The 18523-nt window shown below is 44.1% G+C and overlaps 1 protein-coding gene across 1 annotated transcript; it reads right to left on the bottom strand.

Moving 5' to 3' along the window:
* Positions 1-303: 303 nt before the first annotated feature.
* LOC118403031 (BRD4-interacting chromatin-remodeling complex-associated protein-like) lies at positions 304-16142 on the bottom strand. The gene is made up of 17 exons (XM_035801467.1): positions 16050-16142; positions 13986-14035; positions 13353-13410; positions 10257-11078; positions 8915-9787; positions 8292-8531; positions 7591-7707; positions 7444-7500; positions 6221-7072; positions 5723-5839; positions 4694-4919; positions 4058-4221; positions 3480-3626; positions 2830-2937; positions 1949-2022; positions 1307-1455; positions 304-437 (listed from the first exon to the last, which is right to left on the bottom strand). The coding sequence occupies exons 2-17, from the start codon at positions 14024-14026 to the stop codon at positions 319-321; spliced, it is 4164 nt and encodes a 1387-aa protein (XP_035657360.1). The 5' UTR covers positions 14027-14035; positions 16050-16142; the 3' UTR covers positions 304-318.
* Positions 16143-18523: the final 2381 nt, after the last annotated feature.

Raw genomic sequence — 18523 nt, 5'->3', positions numbered from 1 at the left:
GACATTGCTGTTCTAACAATAATAAGAAATTGGACACACTATATGCTCTTGCACTGTGGAGCAGATTCTCTGACAAGCATTAAATTTTGATTGACCAGGGATGTTACTAGGTAACTTCAACTGTGACCTCTCTAATCGAAATCTTGCCCCTCAGAATACTATAGTATGCACCATTTTAACTTAAAATTCTCTAAAAATCTGTACCATGGAAGGTGGATGCCCCTGAACCCCCTACAATAGTTATGCCTGTATTACTTACCGCGACCCACCAAGACATTTGGACCCCCTGTAATAAAATCCTAGCTAAAAGCCTGATTACTAATAAAATAGAATCCCACTAACCATGCTTTCCTGCAGTAGGAGATGGTGATACTTGTCCCTCATCTTGTGGTACTTCTCCACTAGGGACTGGGAAACTGTGTCCAACGTCACCTCAGCTGCAACAGTACAACAAAACACAATTAGGATAGGTAACTTAAGCATCATACATGTAGAAAAGTTAAGGTAGCCTTTTTAAACTGTAGAAGACACCAGAGTACAACATTTTCTCCTTATCTGTAACAAGAATAGTATCATTTGATAAATATTGAATGTTTACACAAAAATACACAGTCTTCTAATGTTATTAAACATCAAACCATCGAAACAGATACGAAGTTCTAGCTTCTGAGTTTCAGGGTAATCCAGATGATTAAATAACACCGTCGCTTTAAAGCTTATGACGTCACAATGAACACGGTAGCCAGTTTGGAACTTGGACCACAGCTTGCAAAAAAGCATTATTTAATAAGAAAACAGTGCTTAGTTATTGTCATTCATCATCATTACATACAATCAAAAGGTAGCACAATATTTCCTTTGTTTGCTTCTCAAAAGCATGTTATTTACAAGTATTCTCCAAGCAGATGCTATGATGGCATAAGAAAGTACTAAACTGGTCAAGGAGTGTAGTCAGCCAAGAGGTGTCCATTTGACACTCCTAAGCAGCCTCACTTCACCGGCAGCTTTTGATAGTACTGTAAATGCATTTAAGTTCGCGGGGATTTAATTTTGCGGTAGCGGGAAAATGGACTTTTCGCGGTGGTTTTGATTTCGCGGTAGCACCATGCACTGTAGTCTCTTACTGTTATGGAAAAATGTTCGCAGTGGTTTTAAATTCGCGGTGAAGCGGCGGTGAAGCGGCCGCCGCGAAAACCGCGAACACTAATCCACCGCGAACATTTCTGCATTTACAGTATCTTATGCTACCGTAGGGTCTGCTTGGAGATTATTTACAAGCCCCTGTGCAAAGTTTACTACCATATACCTTTGTCTATCTCCTTGTCCTCTATGTCCCTTGTCATGTGGATGTGGAAGGGTAGGAGTCTCTTGATGGCGTCCTCCTTATTTCTGAAGGGTGTCTTGTAGTCTGGCTTCAGGCAGCCTTGCTGGTCTAGCTTCCCTTTGTTCTTAATGCTGTGAAACATCACAAACATGGTCAATATTAGCATGAAAGTTCATCTGTCTTGGTAGAATACATTGCAGAAAAATGCTAACACTGGCATTAACACTATGGTTGATATTAATCTACCATCTGTTTGAAATACAGGGTTGAAATGTTTTTCTGCATGCCCGCACAAGTCAGGGTAAAATGCAAAATTACTCTCTGAGAAAGGTCCTTTATACACCAGTACTGACATACTTGACATTTAAGTTATTTTAACTGTCAGAAAATAAAACAAAATTTTGCACTACTTGTTTACAATGTTGAAGTTAGCTGTGAAATTGCAAAGTAAGATTTGTAATTAGGTTGTGCTGACATTCTACTCTATTCACCAATTTCTTTTCTTAGTACACCTAAAGGAAAGTTATGATCATCCTTTTAATAATATGTATTTCCAGAAACAAATTTTGAGCCCTGTAAGCTTCTTGTTCAAGAACAGTTGTGTAGAACTCAATGATAACTTACAGGTCAGATTTAGACAGCGGCTGTGGTGCTGGTCTCTTGATGCCAACAGACTGGACCAACTTCCCTGCGATAGTCTGGATCAAACATACAACATCACTTAGCAACATTCAAGCAAGGTGTAACAACTTTTGGTCAAGGTGTAACATCACTCAGTGAAAGTGTAACAAGAAAGGGTAGCATTATTCAATAATCGAGCAACAACATGGAAGACATTTGTAACGTAATTCGATGACAGTGCGAAATTCAAAATGGTGTCATAGCTGGGCTCCAGACTGACTATGCTACCGACCCTGAAAAATTAGGCACACCAGCAAGAATTTAGGCACACCACTGCAAATTGTATGGAGCACGAGGAATATTCTTGGCCGTACCGAGAAATACAATCTGGAATAACACCTTTGATAGGTGTATTGGGTTCCCTTTAGGGCTGTGTACCTAAATACCCGTACCTGTACCGTACCTAAAAATTTTAGGTACAGGTCCGGACCTAAACATCTGTGTACCTGTACCTGTACCTAAACAAACTAAATCACTATTAAACACTACTTTTTAAGACTACTGGACAAGTAAATCCCAAATCAACAATGACAATGGTGATAATCTTGCAGTTGAAACTTAAGAAAACTTGCAAAGAAATTGTTTTGAGATTCAAATATGTAATTCCCCATAAAAAGATGACAATTTATCACTAGAAAAGACAGTTAGCTACATATTTGGCTTACATATACTTGGTTAAACTTTTTTAGGTACAGGTGAAGGTCCGGACCTGTACCTAAACCCGTGTACCTGTACCTGTACCTGTACCTGAAATTGTTTAGGTACACAGCTCTAGTTCCCTTACATGCAGATGTTTGATGCCTGATAATATACTTTATTTTTACCTGTACAGGCTGTTGTTTGAGGACAGTGACCAGCTGCTGCTGCCCTGCCACGCCCGTTGCCGCGGTACCCGCATTCGCAGCGCTGAGGGCAGCCGGACTGATGGCGATCTGGGGACAACAACAGAAACATCATCCTGGTTAGAACACTGACCTGCACAGGCTGTTGTTTGGGACTGGTGGCAATCTGGGGAAAACAACAAACCCATACTACTGTTCATTGTTTTCTTTGAACAAGAAAGTTTCCTCAGTGTCTAGGTGAGCTTTTGACTTCAAGGCAAGCAATCTTTATTGGAACTGCAACAAGACTTACTCATCTACTAATGACATATTCCGTGCAGCAGCTAGTATTCATCGGAGCACTCAAATGGCTGTTTATCAGTGCCCCCTGCCTTGCTGTTCATGAGCTGCAGGAAGACTTGACAACTATGAGGTAGTGATGTTTTTGATCCTCAACACTGTACTTTTTCTCTATGACAACATGTGTCTATCTGCCATATCTGTACTGTGTGCATACTGTCTGTTTATGAGCGCCCCCTACCTTGCTGTTCTTGAGCTGCAGGATATTATGCTGCTACTGTTTAAGGAACTGCTATTGCTGTTGCGGTGTAGTGTGTGTGTGTGTGAAGCGTATATGTGACAGAGCCCCCTACCTTACTGTTCTTGAGCTGCAGGATAAGATGCTGCTGTTGTTTAAGGAACTGCTGTTGCTGCTGCGGGGACAGAGTCTTCAGCTGCTGCTGGATTTGCTGCAGGGTCGCCTTCTGCTGCGGAGTCAGCTGGATAACTGCTGCAGGACCCTGAAGGGGAGACACAGAGGTTAAATCAATGCCATTTGGTATAACACTGGGTTGAAAGCTATGGCCGTGTGGGGCGTCGACACACCCGATCCCCTTGATCTCTGAAGAAAAGCAACGCGAAGCCCGGTCAGTTCTTGGATGGGAGACCACGCAAGGACGACCGGATGTTGCAGCTTGACCAAGAATTCATGAATTCAAAATGGGTTGAAGATTCTTCAACATAAACAAAATCAGTATAGCGTATACTATGACATCACACCTTTTAAGATTTTGAGCGTGTAAAACTACTAGAAGTACTTTCTTCCCTATCAGCTTGTTATTGGTCGGGCCAACTACTCTCTCTTCACAGCCAGGGGCTGAATTGCGAGGAGCTTACAATAAAGCGCCACTCAGGTAACCTGAACACGACAGGTTCTTGACCACTAACCCACCTGTGCCCCCTGTGGCTGCAGTTTGACTAGAGTGGGCTGCCCTGTCGCTCCACTGGTGGAACCCGAAACAACGCTGGTGACCCCTGACCCCTGGGTCGTGCGGATGACCTGAGTCTGGGTCTTCAGCAGCTCGTTCAGCTGCTGGCGCTGCTGCTGGATCGTGCCTGTCAATCAAAATAGTCAGCTGTCAATCAAATCAATAAACTGTCAACTAAAACAGTCAGCTTTCAATAAAAACACTCTGATCTCTTTTGCTCTATATCAAAACCCTTGGCTGTCAATCAAAACACTAAAATGACAATCAGAATAGTTACCTGTCAACCAAATCACTCTATGTCAATCAAAATTGTCACATGTCAATCAAGAAGGTTGCACTTTTCAGATAAGTTCAACACAACTTTGAAAAACAATAATGTGACTGATACTGATAGCTCACTATATGTTGTGTAGTAATATTCCAATGTTCCAACTATTTTACATTGGTTGAAACATCATCTGAATTCAGAACTATTTCAAAATCTATTTCCTTTTTTCCTAAATGCACCCTATTGTATAGATAAGTCCTTGAGTTCTATTGGCCACAAACTGACCGACCTAATCCACAGGTAGAGGCTAAAAATCTACAGAAGAAACTACCTTGTCCCTGTGCCTGTGTGGAGGCCGGAGCCGCAGGCTTCTGGGCGATAGGAGTCATCTTCTGTGCAGCCTGCGCTAGGCTAGCCTGCCCTGCTGCATTCTGGGCTAGGGCCTGGGTCTGTGCCTTGGCTTGCTGAAGAATGCGGCTTTGTAACACCTGCAGCTGTTGAACCACCTGTTTCTCCTGCGGGGACAGCTGCTTGCCAGGTGTCACTATCGTCCTCAGCTGCAGGGGGAAAATACAAGGAAGTTTTAACAGTCAAAATTTCAACCATTCTTCCTGGAGGCAAGAGTAACATGCAACAAAAAACACAATTCCCCATGATCACAGACAACTACATGTGTGTCACAAAAATCAAGTCCGCTAGCTTAGCCACTCTACCATTTGTCATGATCTGACACACCAACCAGACTTTGGCCGTGGACAACCCTCAAATAGGATGTTAAATGGAGGAGCCGCACCATGTTAAAAATCCCACCACACTTATCGAAAAGAGTTAGGAGCCTTCCTGTTTTGAGTAGTCCAAAACCTGCAGCCCTAAGACTGCACATGGGGCATCACTGAAAAAGCGCAGAAAGGCAGCCGCTCCAGACCCTTGTGACTTGACCCATTCATATCAGGCTTCTTGCTAGAATTTTATTAAAGGGTGTCCAATTTCTTGCTGCTCGGCGAGCGCTGCAGGCGCGAGTATTGAAGGGGGCCTGGGGACATCCTCACTTAGAAAATTTTTAAATTTCTAACTCTCTGAAACACCATTTCCCACATTTTGAGTTGCAATTTGGGGGAATGAAGCAAATTTACTGTCAGACAGGCCACATTTGACCTGTAACATCCCTGGTCAATCAGAATTTCATGCTTGTCAGAGGATCTGCTCCCCAGTGTAAGGGTGTACAATTTGTGCTATTTTTTTACCTGCCTGGCTAAAAGCCTGATTCATATTGTAATTTCAGCCCGACTGCGAAGAGAGAGTACCTGGCCCACCCAATAATGCAAAAAAAAATACACAGAACTGATTGATGAGAAAGTACCTTAGCCTGTATGGCTGCGAGGTGCTGTTGTTGTTGAAGGGTTAGGGTGATGAACTGTTTTCCCTGTTGGACATTCAAGGTGACCGGCTGCCTCACAACTGTCACTCCTGTAGGGTTCTGTAGAAACAGCGGCGGACAAAAAGGCTTAGGAAGCATCTCGTCAGGAAACAAGAATATGATAATGAAAAAGGGCTTGAAATACTGGATGTATGACTTTCTTTTGTGCACTTTTGAATTTTGTGCACCAAAAACTGCAGCTATCTTATTTTTCATTGTGGGTGCACCAGTGCATGTAGATATTTCTGCAGAACTAGGTGCATAAAACTATCATGACTGTATAAATTGTAAAAAAAAACAATGAATTGGTTCCAACTATGCATGTGCATCCATTGTGGGTAATACAAGACAGCAGCCTTCACTATTGACATGTTAACCAACCACAATGCATCTTGCTGCAACTGTGCAGTAGGGACCATGACCATGCTTATTGGAACCTACCTGAGCGCTGCCCTGTGTCTGCCCCGCGGCCGCCCGTGTGACGATGGGCTGCTGCGGGCTGCTGACAGCAATCGCCCGCGGCGCCACGGGTTTTGCCGGGGACGGCTGGCCGGAGGTCACCTGGGGAGGGGTCGCAAGGTTTAGCTGCTGTTGCTGGCCCACAATGCCCTGCTGCTGCTGACCCATAATGCCTTGCTGCTGCTGGCCCACAATAGTTTGCTGCTGCTGACCCAAGATGCCTTGCTGCTGCTGACCCATAATGCCCTGCTGTTGCTGACCCAGCATTCTTTGCGTCTGCTGCACCACCATTCCCTGCTGTTGCTGACCCATAGTGCCTTGCTGCTGACCCATAGTGCCTTGCTGCTGACCCATAGTGCCTTGCTGCTGTTGTTGACCCACCATGCTTTGCTGCTGCTGTCCCATAATGCCTTGCAGCTGTTGGTTCATGACACCTTGTTGCTGCTGTCCCATAATACTTTGCTGCAACTGGCCACCAATGCCCTGCTGCTGGCCCACAATGCTTTGTTGCACCTGGCCACCAATTCCCTGCTGCTGTCCCACAATTCCCTGCTGTTGACCCACAATGCCCTGCTGTTGACCCACAATGCCCTGTTGCTGCCCCATAATGCCATGCTGCTGCACCACACCAGACAGTACCTGCTGTCCCATGAAATTCTGCCCTGCTGACCCTTGACCTGCCGTGCTCAGCTGAATGGTTTGTTGGCTCCCAGCAGACGTTACCTGCTGTCCCATCATGCCTTGCTGCAGTCCCATCATGCCTTGCTGCTGAACCAACAGGCCCTGCTGCTGGCCAGACTGCACCTGTGTGGTCACGATGGTCGTACCTGCCATCTGTGGAAGCAAACAACAATGTCTCTTTACCCTCAAAAAAGAAAAGAATCTTTTCTTGGACAAATAATGTAACAAAAACATTCTGAATGTAAGAAGCTATGATGAGGCTACTGTAAATGCAAAGTTTGTAATGGTTTTAAGTCAAGTTTGAAACAAGACGGTGGGCAGGCAGAAGGCAATAGAAGCATTTTTGCCGCTGCTTTAAGTTCCCAGTCAATAAGTCACCATGAAAACTGCGAATGTTAAATGTTAAAACACCACAAACATTTCAACATCTAGAGTATCTTTGTACAAAACACTGTGTCTCTCAACAGGGCGCACTTAAGTTAAAACCTAATACCAAGATGATAATACTAGACTAGTAGTAGTACCTGTCCTGAGGCTGACACTCCAGGCTGTAGCTGCCTTTCCTTCTGTATCCGGAGTGCCTGCTGATATAGCAAACAAACAAACAAACAAACCTGTCCTGAGGCTGACACTCCTGGCTGTAGCTGCCTTTCCTTCTGTATCCGGAGTGCCTGCTGATAAAGCTGCATGTTCTTCTCCTCTCTCTGTTGGAACTGGGGAGGCAGTGGCTGCTGGGGCAGGGTCACGATCAGTCTGGGCTGCCCTCCCGCGCCCGTCGTCACCAAAACCTGTCATCATCATAATCACCAAAACCTAATCAGCATCATAATCACAATGTTCATTAGGGAATTTTCCTTGGTTTATGTACAGTCTGAAGTGAAAAATTTTGCTGTGAAAACAAAGGAATGGGAAGAACAATCTGAGTATACTCCCTCCCTGAAACTGAACTAAGGTATAGACTTCTGCCTCTGCCTGTTGGTATTCTAGTTGAACAGTTTTGTTTTTTTCAAATCAGCGAAACAACTTATCTAACTGGCTTGACCAGAGCTCCTAAAGTGAGACCCTGAATAGATCAATTACAACTTTACAGGTAGGTATTATATAGGTACAAGTACTACTTGAAGTAAGTGTTACTGTTATCGAGCTGTGTGCCTAAATACACCTATCTATATCTGTACCTGTACTTGAAACTGTACCTGAAAGTTGTTTAGGTACACAGCTTAAACGTGTATAAAGAGTCTGTCATCTTCTTCATTGCCCTGAAGAAGGTGACAGACGGTCACCGAAACGTCGGTGAGAATAAAGCAATGGCTGTGTAAAAAGAGTCATTAATTAGAAACTATCTGAGGACAGTTTAACGTGTTGTATTTACCTGCGGCTGAGATGACGTTGTTGTCACAGAGTGCTGGACCGCCGTCGTCTGAACTGTTGTCATTGTAACCGTGGTAACGGTGGAGGCAGGCTGAGAAGTGTTGACTGCGACAATCTGCGGACTCGCCGCGCCGCCCTGTGGTTGGTCTGACAGCTTTCGCTGCTGCAGCAGCTGCTGTGCCACGTTCGCCGGCAGGATTTTCGCGCCCTTCTGAAGAAGGTTTTGTGGGATGATGGCAGCCTGTGATTGATGAATGGTTAATTTGACATTGATATCACAAACAAAATATCACTCTTGCAGTCATAGGACTGAATTGCAGTGATCATTTACATGGATATCATTATATACGCACTACAACACAGTATAAAAGGGTTGAAAAGTGAAGAATTACTGTATTCTGTTATTTAGAATAAGATTAAAACTTAATACAGTAAATGATGGCTACCAATATTGCAGTTTAAAATATTGCATGTCAATATTGCACGAGAAGAGAAATCCAACAATTTGGGTATTTACAATATATGTGGATTCTTCTAATATCAAAAAGGATACTTGTAAATATTTCATCACAACACTATAAATTCGATCCACTAATTGGGATTCCATGCCAACAACATAATCACCTGTCCGCTCCGGCTCTGTGCTGCGGCCTGGTCTTGGATCTGCTGTGCGATGGACAGCGCTGCGAGGTTCGTTCTGCTCGTGTTACTACTCGGCTGCTGTTGTTGTTGTTGTTGTTGTTGGGATGTGACAGGTCTGAGCTGCTGTGCTTGCGCGGGTTGTAAGTTAGAAGGAGACGACTGTGAGGTGATGTAGACGGGAGCCTGGCCCTGCAGGTTTCCCGCCTGTGGTGCGATCTGCACTGGAACAGAGGACTGCTGTTGCTGGGGCATGCTGGCCACGCCCGGAGACGCTCGCTGTACTAGCGTTACGCCATGTTGCTGAAGCACGTTACTCTGCGGAACGCCACTATTCGTCGGCATGACGTTCTGAACCGGCCCTGATGGCATCAGATTACTCTGCTGAGCGGCTTGTAACAGAATGTTTGTCTGCGGGCTTGCGGTCTGCTGTTGTTGTTGTTGTTGTGGCGGCGGTGTGACGTTTGCCTGCGTTGTCGTGGTGATCGGTACTCTCTGCACATTGCTTATCCGCTGCGCGAGAGACTGCGCCTGGACTAAGACCCCCTGCGGTGCCCGGAGTCCCGGCAAGGTCACCAGGTTAGCGATGTTGATGTTGGGCGCGACTCCCTGAGCGTTCGCCCCCTGAAGCAGCACTGTCTGTGATCCGGGGAGAGAAGTCTTCGGACTGATGTTTACGAGCGGTCGCGAGGACGCGGGCAACAGTTTCGGGGATATCGCCACGGGCGGTTTGGGCTGGATGTGGACCGTGCGCGGCCCGGCGGATGCGACCGTTGCCGTGGAAACAGTCGGCATCGCCATGGAGATGCTGCTAGACTGGACAGACGGGTGGGAGACGATGTTCAAGTTGTGCAACGCCTGAGAAGGGACGAAAATATTTCAAAATCAGCTTCAACTTAAAAAAACTCTGTACCTTTACTGTTAGAATCTAGGAATGAAACAAGTTAGGCATACTACCTTATCACAGAGATAACTATGCAAGATACATTCAGTCCGAAAGAGGAAGAATGACCAAGTTAATTGCAAAAGCAAAGACACTTAAAATTCTTATGAAGCTGTTGAAAAGTAAGTACAAATATTGCATCAAAACAGGCCTAATTATTTTACAAGGACTTTCCAAGCAGGTCTATGGTACGCATCAGTGTGACCCTCATTAAATGCTAACAAAAATTTGTGGTACCAAAACATGTTGAAAAAACTCTCAATAACAAAACAATGTCAATTTCATCCAAGCCTTTTCCCCATCATGGATCAAGGATCAAGAATGTGCATTATATCAATCTGCTGTATCACTCTGTAAAAAGCAATCAACTTTCAATGTCCTTACCTGAAGCGAGGAAATAGTTTTTGTGCCACCCTGCCCAACAACGTTCTGCTGCAAACTCCCAGAATTCATAGTTTGAACCACACCAGACTGCTGGGAAATATTCTGCTGCACAGACTGCTGGGAAATATTCTGCTGCACAGGCTGCTGGGAAATGTTCTGCCCCAAGGGCTGCTGGGAAATGTTCTGCCCCAAGGGCTGCTGGGAAAAAGCCTGCTGCAGATGCTGTTGGCTGATTGGCTGCTGCAAAACTTGCTGTGGGCTGTTCTGCTGCAGGATTGGTGGGTTCAAATTCGGTTGCTGGGCAACAGCTTGCTGCGATTGTGGCTGTCTGCTCTTGGTCTTATTTGCCAGCATGGCTTTCTCAAACGCTGCCTGAAAACTCGAGGGCTGTTGTGCGGCAGCATGTCTCTGTTGCGGTGTGTTTTGTTGCACAATTTGAGTTCTGGCAAGCGAGCTAAACTGGGGCTGCAGTGTTCTGTTGGGGGCGGGCGTGACCTGTGACCCGGAACTCCCATTGGAGACCGCCCCCTGCACGAAGCTGCCCGGCTGCACCACCACATTGCCCTGGCTCAGCACCGCTCCCTGCGGTACCCGGAAGGGCTGCATGGTGGCGCCGCTACCAAAGGCCTGGCCTGTGGCAAGCTGTAGTACATTCTGTCCCTGGTGCGGAGTGATGCTCTGCGTCGTTTTCTGCACCAGGTGGCCGTATGAGGTGGCCATGACGACATTTCCTTGGCTCTCATTGGTGGACTGGTTACTGTTTTGGACTGGACTTGCCACAAAAGTGTGCTGTGTTCCCCCCACGGTATTCGCTTCCTGCACCTGTGGTAAATAGAGAACGGTGTGATCTAAAGGGAAACTTATTTTCTGTGCTAATATGATAAACATGCTATGGCCACACCATCCAATTTCATTGGTTCTGAGACATCTTTAAGTATAAAATTAGCAAGAGAGAGGCCCACACATGAAAACAGAGGGCTGGGAGGAAAACTTCTTCAAACATTCATGTGCACGAATATCATGGCTTCTGATCAGGGTTGTAGCCAGCATCCGTCCTTCCATCCTTTGACGGAATTTTGCAGCTGGGGACGGAAAAAATTGCATATTCCGTCCTCTGTGACGGACAAAAATTGATATGTTAAGATATAAAAAAGTGAAAACCTTGTGTAATTCTTCACCAAAACAGATGCCATTGAACAGCTTTAGGTCTACCAGTAAAATTTACACCTCAAAATGCATAGTGTTGCAGATGGTCTGGGACCCTGGACCCCCCTAGCAAAGTCGTGTGACTTCTCCACTTTCGGCAGTTGAAAGGATTTCCATTCAAAATCGAGGGGACTGAAAATGATTTCACCCTGGCTACAACCAGGCTTTTAGCTAGGATTTTATAAAAGGGAGTCCAAACTTATTGGTGAGTCCCTAAGTAGCTATTGTAGGGGGTCCGGTGGCATCCACCTTCCATGGTGCAGAGTTTTTGATGATTTTAAGTAAAAAAAAGTGCATTCTGAGGTATCCCAAGAGGCAAAAATACCTGTGACCACAGATGACCTGGTAGCATCCCTGGTCAATCAGAATTTCATGCCTGTCAGACGATTTTCTCCTAGTGTAAGGGCGTCCAGGGGCATCAAATTTCTTGTTATTCTTGACGCATGTCTGGCTAAAAGCCTGGCTACAACCCTGCTTCTGATTGTATTCGCTCACTGAAACTGTGTGTACCAAAGTACAGACTGAGTCCTCAGACTCTGTTTTCAAGTTAGCCTTTCAGTTTACAAAGACTTTAAAAATGGTACATGCTGCTTCCTCTGCTTAGCACTCAGCATTCGGGAAACAGTATGGAAGTTGAACACACACCACTGCCAGTGGACTAGCCACCTGCTGTTGTGATTGCGTTGTGTGTGGCCCAAGGCTAATGAAACAGAGATGGGCACCACCCTATGCGCCATCTTGGCGCGGGAAGGGTTTAACTTTTTAACTTTTCAGTTTACAAATCTGGGAACCAACAAATTCAATTGGTGTGACCTAAGAGTAAAAAGATTAGTACAAAACTAAGTCAGTGAATGCCAGTCAAAAGTATAGCAGTGAAGACAGGAGAACAAAATACTGTGAGTTGTTCCGGGTACTGAAAACAGTCTTCAAGTTTGAAGTTCAGTTCTACCATGCACTTACAAAAAGAGATTGTTTCATCTACAATAGATGTTGCTTGACGAAAAAAGTCAATATCCAGGAGCTTATTCCTAGGGATTCCACTCAACTCAGAAGTTGCTTCTATGCTTCTAATCAGTGCAACCAACAGAAGAGTCAGACAAGCTACAGAAGACCTTCTAAGTAAACTCAAACCAACTCCACGCAGTACCAGTATTAACCATACCCACTACAACTCACCCAGTATTCAGAAGACTTCTCTCTAAAACAAAAAATAGAAAAGATTGTAGAGGGGGGTTTAACTTTTATTTTTAATAAGTCAGCCTGGATGCCAGACTGTTTCCAGGGCCTACACAGGCAAGCTACACAGTGCCAAGACCAACAAGTCCCCAAGGATATTTTACAATAGACACTCCTGGGCTGTGGCCTAACTTCTGGGTGTCTGTGGTAACATTTTCTTGGGGGCATGTTGGCCCTGGAGCCGAGGAGCTGGACTGTGTATGCCCTGGAAACAGTCTGGCATCCAGGCTAGACTTTTTCCTGTTAGATTGGTCATTAAATCTCACAATGCATCAGAGTATTATTTTTAGATAAGGGCCTTTATAACACAGAAATGAACAAAAAAACGTACGTATGCATGTTTGCTCGCACACGTTGTCAACATGATCGACAGTATGAGATCCAAATTTTGTTAGTACAATATAGCTGTGAGCTACAGATTAGTATATAATCTTGACAATTTTAATGTTAAGATTCTAAAAACAACTTAAAGCTACTTCGAAAATGTTCTTGAATGTCTAGTCATGATAAATCGAGAAATGTTGAAACTGTAGATGATTTCAATTCAAATTATATGTATTGTCAACTCGTATAAATCTCTTGGGTATTGCTACTTTTAAGTTTTAAAAAAGCGAGTGCCCCGGTTGTCATGGCAATGTAAACGTAGAACCCTACCTGTCCATTTCCGCTGAGGTCGTCATTCTGCATAAACTCGTTCAGGGCTTGGGGGTCACTGTCAAGGGCACAGAAGTGAACATACAACGTCAAACAAATCATCATTTAATCTTTATCACACAGAGGCGGCAGAGAAGAGGATGAAAAGACTCAAGTAGTTACAATGATTTGTCCCACGTCCATACCTTATGAAACATAAAAACAACAATGGGAACTTCTATACCAACACATTGTTAGTTAACTTAAAGGCCATGATCATCAGGCCATGTTGACTTAATCATATGGATGGTATTCTCTGGAAACCCAAAAACTGATACGAGCTTACAAAGAAGAAAAAAAGTTGCCTTTTGAAATCTAAGTGGCCAGGAAGGTTGAACAACTGAATAAACACACAGAATATTACATGTATACCACCAAACAATACATTCTTCATGTCCTTACACATCTTATTCTTTGACTCTATGACATCAGTTTCCATTTTTGGATATTTGCAATATATCATATGGCATGTTTTCTCGCTGCTTTGTACGATTTCCAGTAAGGTTGAAACCTTTTTTTCTGGAAGGGGGTTTGAAAGAACAAAAACTGATATTGAACGATCTTAGGAACGATCATACTGGCAGCGTTACTCACTTTATCACGTCTAAGAGGCATCTTCCATCCTCCATGACCATTGAGTAAAACTGGAAGAGAAACAAACAGCACGATCAGAAACAATCAAAGCTTTCAGGCGCTGTACTGTAGTCACATGTAAAAATAGACCACAGGGTTGGACAAGTATTTATATTTCAGCCATACCATAGGCATGGTGAAATATATTGTATTCGTAATGTTTCTTTCTTTCTTTCTTTCTCCTGTCAAATCTTCAAATCGAATCAACTCCGCCATTTTTTAACCGATTGACTTGAAATTTGGCACAAAGGTAGAGTAAGCCAATACCCCCAGGTGTTTTTTTTCATTTTTTCATATCTGCCTTTAAAATGATTTTATTGAGGTTTTTGTAAATTTGTATGTATATTTCGGGCTCCTGTACCCTGGTATTACAGCCGAATGACATGAAATTTGGTACAGAGGTGCCTTGATCATATGCTCACCTAGATTCAATAACAGTTTTGGCATACGGTGCAATTAAATGCTTAATTTTGCGATTTTTGGCCATTTTTTTACCAAAAAAGGACATTTTTGGCTCCTGTAGCCTCGTTTTACAACCAAATGATCTGAAATTTGGTATAAAAGTGCCCTTCAATTATGTGCACATAAATTTAGTAAAGGTTTTCCCATACGGTACAACAAAATACTTAATTTTGCGATTTTTGGCCATTTTTTGACCAAAAAAGGACATTTTTGGCTCCTGTAGCCTCGTTTTACAACCATATGATCTGAAATTTGGTATAAAAGTGCCCTTCAATTATATGCACATAAATTCAATAAAAGTTTTCCCATACGGTACAAGAAAATGCTTAATTTTGCGACTTTATGGCCATTTTTTGACAAAATTTGGACATTTTTGGCTCCTGTTCCCTCGATTTACAACCTAATGACCCGTAAATTAAGACTTGTGCTGGAGGCAACCATAGTCCCCGACCCTCCTGATGAGGATGGGACTAGGTGAGGTGAGGTGAGGACCCGTAAATTGGTAAAGGGGTGCTCTAGATATCTATTCAAATGACCCATGTATAATTTTTTGCATGGACCACTTTAAAATGATATATTTGGGATTTTTTTGGTCATTTTCCAATGGCCAAAGGGGTCAACGACCTCAAGGCCTATTGTTGCATGAGGGAGATGGCTGAAATATGCTGTATTTGCTCTCAAGCAAATGTCGGCCTTTCTAGTTTTAAAATTCACTTGTCTATAGAGTAAGTATATACGTGACCTGGGGCCCACCAACGGCACCTACGCACTTTCACCGCTTAGGGAAAACGCGATGGTCCCCTGCAACCCCCAAATAACGCAACGACTGCATTTTGCAAGCAGAGAGGTGCAATCTGCAAAACAATTACTTGCCCAAACCAACTTTTTACTTGCCCGAAATTTAAATGACATTTTTCTATTAATTTTTATTTCCAGCAATGGAATTCTTTTATCATTGGCTCTTTTTTCTGTGTTGACCGGTGCTTGATGCCATGACTGTTAAAGGTAAAAAGTACATCAACATTTCACTCATGGATAAATCTTACATGCCTGATCAGACAAGTGGGGTAGGATATACACTTGCCCGATAAGCACTTTCACTTGCCCTGGACAATCGGGCTAGTGGACTTGTCCAACCCTGGACCATGTGTTCCATTTTTAAATGATTAGCATGGTATAGTGCTAGGAGTGCGGCCTGCCCACTCAGTTAATTAGTACACACCAGGGAATTGTTATGGGGCTGGTGTCAATTAAGGGGTGCCTCCAGTACCCTAGCCTGGATACCATACCCCAACCTCAAATATCTTTCGTGTTGCGCGATATATATACTTGAGATCGGGCTGGGGTTTGGAAACCAGGCTACCAGGACTCATCCCTCCATCCCAGAACATAAATTTGCTTGTTGGGACGGAAAAAACATTACCTCATCCGACCCAAAAATTGGAACTTAATGGAATGGAACTGTTAAATGGCAGTTTCTCATAAAACTGGATATTATTTTTCATATAACTTTTAATTTCCTTAAAATAAGTTAAATAACTGCTATCTGGTGTATCTTATCACCTGGATATTCAACCTTCATCAAGGTATTTCGTTGGTGTAGATGCCGTTGATGTTATTTCTTTTCCTTTGCCCATGACATGATCAATCAATGTCTTACTAACTTAATGTTTGATTGTAGAGATGATGAGTGTACAGGGACATTATATTATAAGGGAATATTATAAGGGAAAACTTACATGTACCAAAAGGGGACATGGGTCATTCCATACTATTTTGGGTGGGAACAGGACTAAAAACAATTACATAACACATAAACAACCGACATGGTAGCATGAGTTTAACAGAAAGTGTAATTGTAAACAAGGAGGGAAGATAGACATCTTTTCCCAGACATTCAATTGACAATGTCTTAGCTGAAGTTCATTATGTAATCATGGTAACCAAGTGGAAATTGTGGGGGAGGGGGCAAACATTGCATTTTGACAGTGTATGTTTAACATGCTATAAGGATAGGACTGTGTTTTCACAAACATTGGGACCATGGCTGATTTGACAGATTATCTTACACAAGCGACAAGTGTGTCTGGCTGGCTGTCATTGGTCTATTTTGAATAGATGGCTTCCAAAGGTCCTCACTGGGGATGCATGACACTCAGGCACCTCTCCACCAATCAGAGACTGACACGTCACTGCCCAATCAAGATGTCAGACCTGGCAGAAAATAGTTTCTCTTTTCAGCTGCCCCATGCAGACAGTGCCTGTTCATCAAACCCTTCATCCAAAATATTACAAATCTTCTCAAAAGTTCCTTTTCATCATTTATTTTGGGGAGAAAAACACAAGAAGAAACGTATAGAAGTGAACTTTTGAGAGTAAAAACACGGGTTTTGTGAAACATTGCGTGCTTCTTGGTCTCATTAGTTATGCACAGACTGGAAACACCCTTGTGGTGCCCCAAGCTGTCGTGGTCAAAGACGGATCTATTTGGCCGATCAGTTCCAGTTTCCTCCCAAATGTTGCTTCCGTGTGAATCGCTCCCACCACCAACCACAGAACTCCCTGCAGTTTAGCGTGGTGCACACGGGCGTTTCAGCGTTCTAGTCCCGACAAAAACTCGTCCAAACCCCGCTTAGTGTCGCCTGTCATGGCGGACTTCAAACGGGGGAGGGAGGACACACAAATGCTCGCTTAGCGGCCAAGAAACTAATCAACTAGCATAAAATTTATTCAAGAAAATACATATACTGGTAATTCGACCAGTGATCAAGAATGTTGGAAGGGGAAAGACGGCCAGAACTCTACCAAAGTTACTCTGATGGCAAATTTTACGTTGCAAAGGGGCCCCTCCGCTCGAGATTTGACGTAGCCAGATGGGCTCGTGATAAAACGACGCTATGTGAGCAAATATTATACAATATTGGAGTACAGTTATGTTTCTTACACCCCCGATATCGCTAAATGAACACCCAACATCAGTAAGTAACTACACGGCGGCTTTGGGAAGTTCGAAAGGGGGAGGGCAGAAAGGGAGACTGCAGTTGATCGCTGTCGTCAGTACAAAAATTTTATGCAAAAATACGAGCTTAGACGTCGCAGTAATTGTCCTTGTAGGCCCCCGAAATCACCCCCACCCACCCACAAACCACCCTGTCCGGATTTGGAACCAGACGGGCGCAAAAACCCGCTACAAATTGGCCGTCAGCTCGGCACACAGAGACCGAGACATCGCCGAAAACTCGGCGGCTTTTCTGGCCGGATTTTACCGAGCTGCGCAGGTCTACGTGACCTGGGGCCCACCAACGGCACCTACGCACTTTCACCGCTTTGGGAAAACGCGCCGGTCCCCTGCAACCCCCAAATAACGCAACGACTGCGTTTTGCAAGCAGAGAGGTGCGATCTGGGGCTGCAGGCGGATTTTCGCTGTGTTCGGCGCGTTTCCCCCGAAAATTTTATCACAAAATAATATTCAGAAAACACTCACCGTGCGGGAGCGCGCCACAGACGCACGGGGTTTCCCGGCATGCTAGCACGGGCTCCACACACATCCTGTCGTCTGACATTTCAACAAATTTCACAAACTCTGCAGCAAAACTTCTTCTTTCTGGGCGCAAAAGTTACCATGGGGTAGCTGTTCTTGTTTTCTTTTGAAAATGCCAGTATTAGTTATGTGGAGTGTGTGTAGGGAGAGGTTTTGGAGGTGGGACTACTTTGTTTACAAGTCTCGCGGATGTGGACGGAATCAATAAACAAGTTTGTCCGGGGGATCTGATGACGGTACCAATGCGCGCGGTGAACGCCTTAGTTGCCCAAAATAGGCAGTGCCTGTCGGACCCGTGACCGGAATGAAGAATGATCTTTTGGGGTGGGGAAATGGCACTCTTTTGGAAGAGCGAAGTTGATTGGTCCACACAAAGCCGCGAAATTTTAAACTTTGCTCCTAAGAAGTTCACCCTAAAATACATTTTCGCCACGCATGTAATTGTAGGGATTCAATGGCATCATCATAATTCATTTCAAGACAAACCCAATACTA

This window comes from Branchiostoma floridae, chromosome 16 (genome assembly GCF_000003815.2).
Source record: "Branchiostoma floridae strain S238N-H82 chromosome 16, Bfl_VNyyK, whole genome shotgun sequence".
Classification (NCBI taxonomy): domain Eukaryota; kingdom Metazoa; phylum Chordata; class Leptocardii; order Amphioxiformes; family Branchiostomatidae; genus Branchiostoma; species Branchiostoma floridae.
This window is presented reverse-complemented; position numbering and strand designations above follow the sequence as displayed.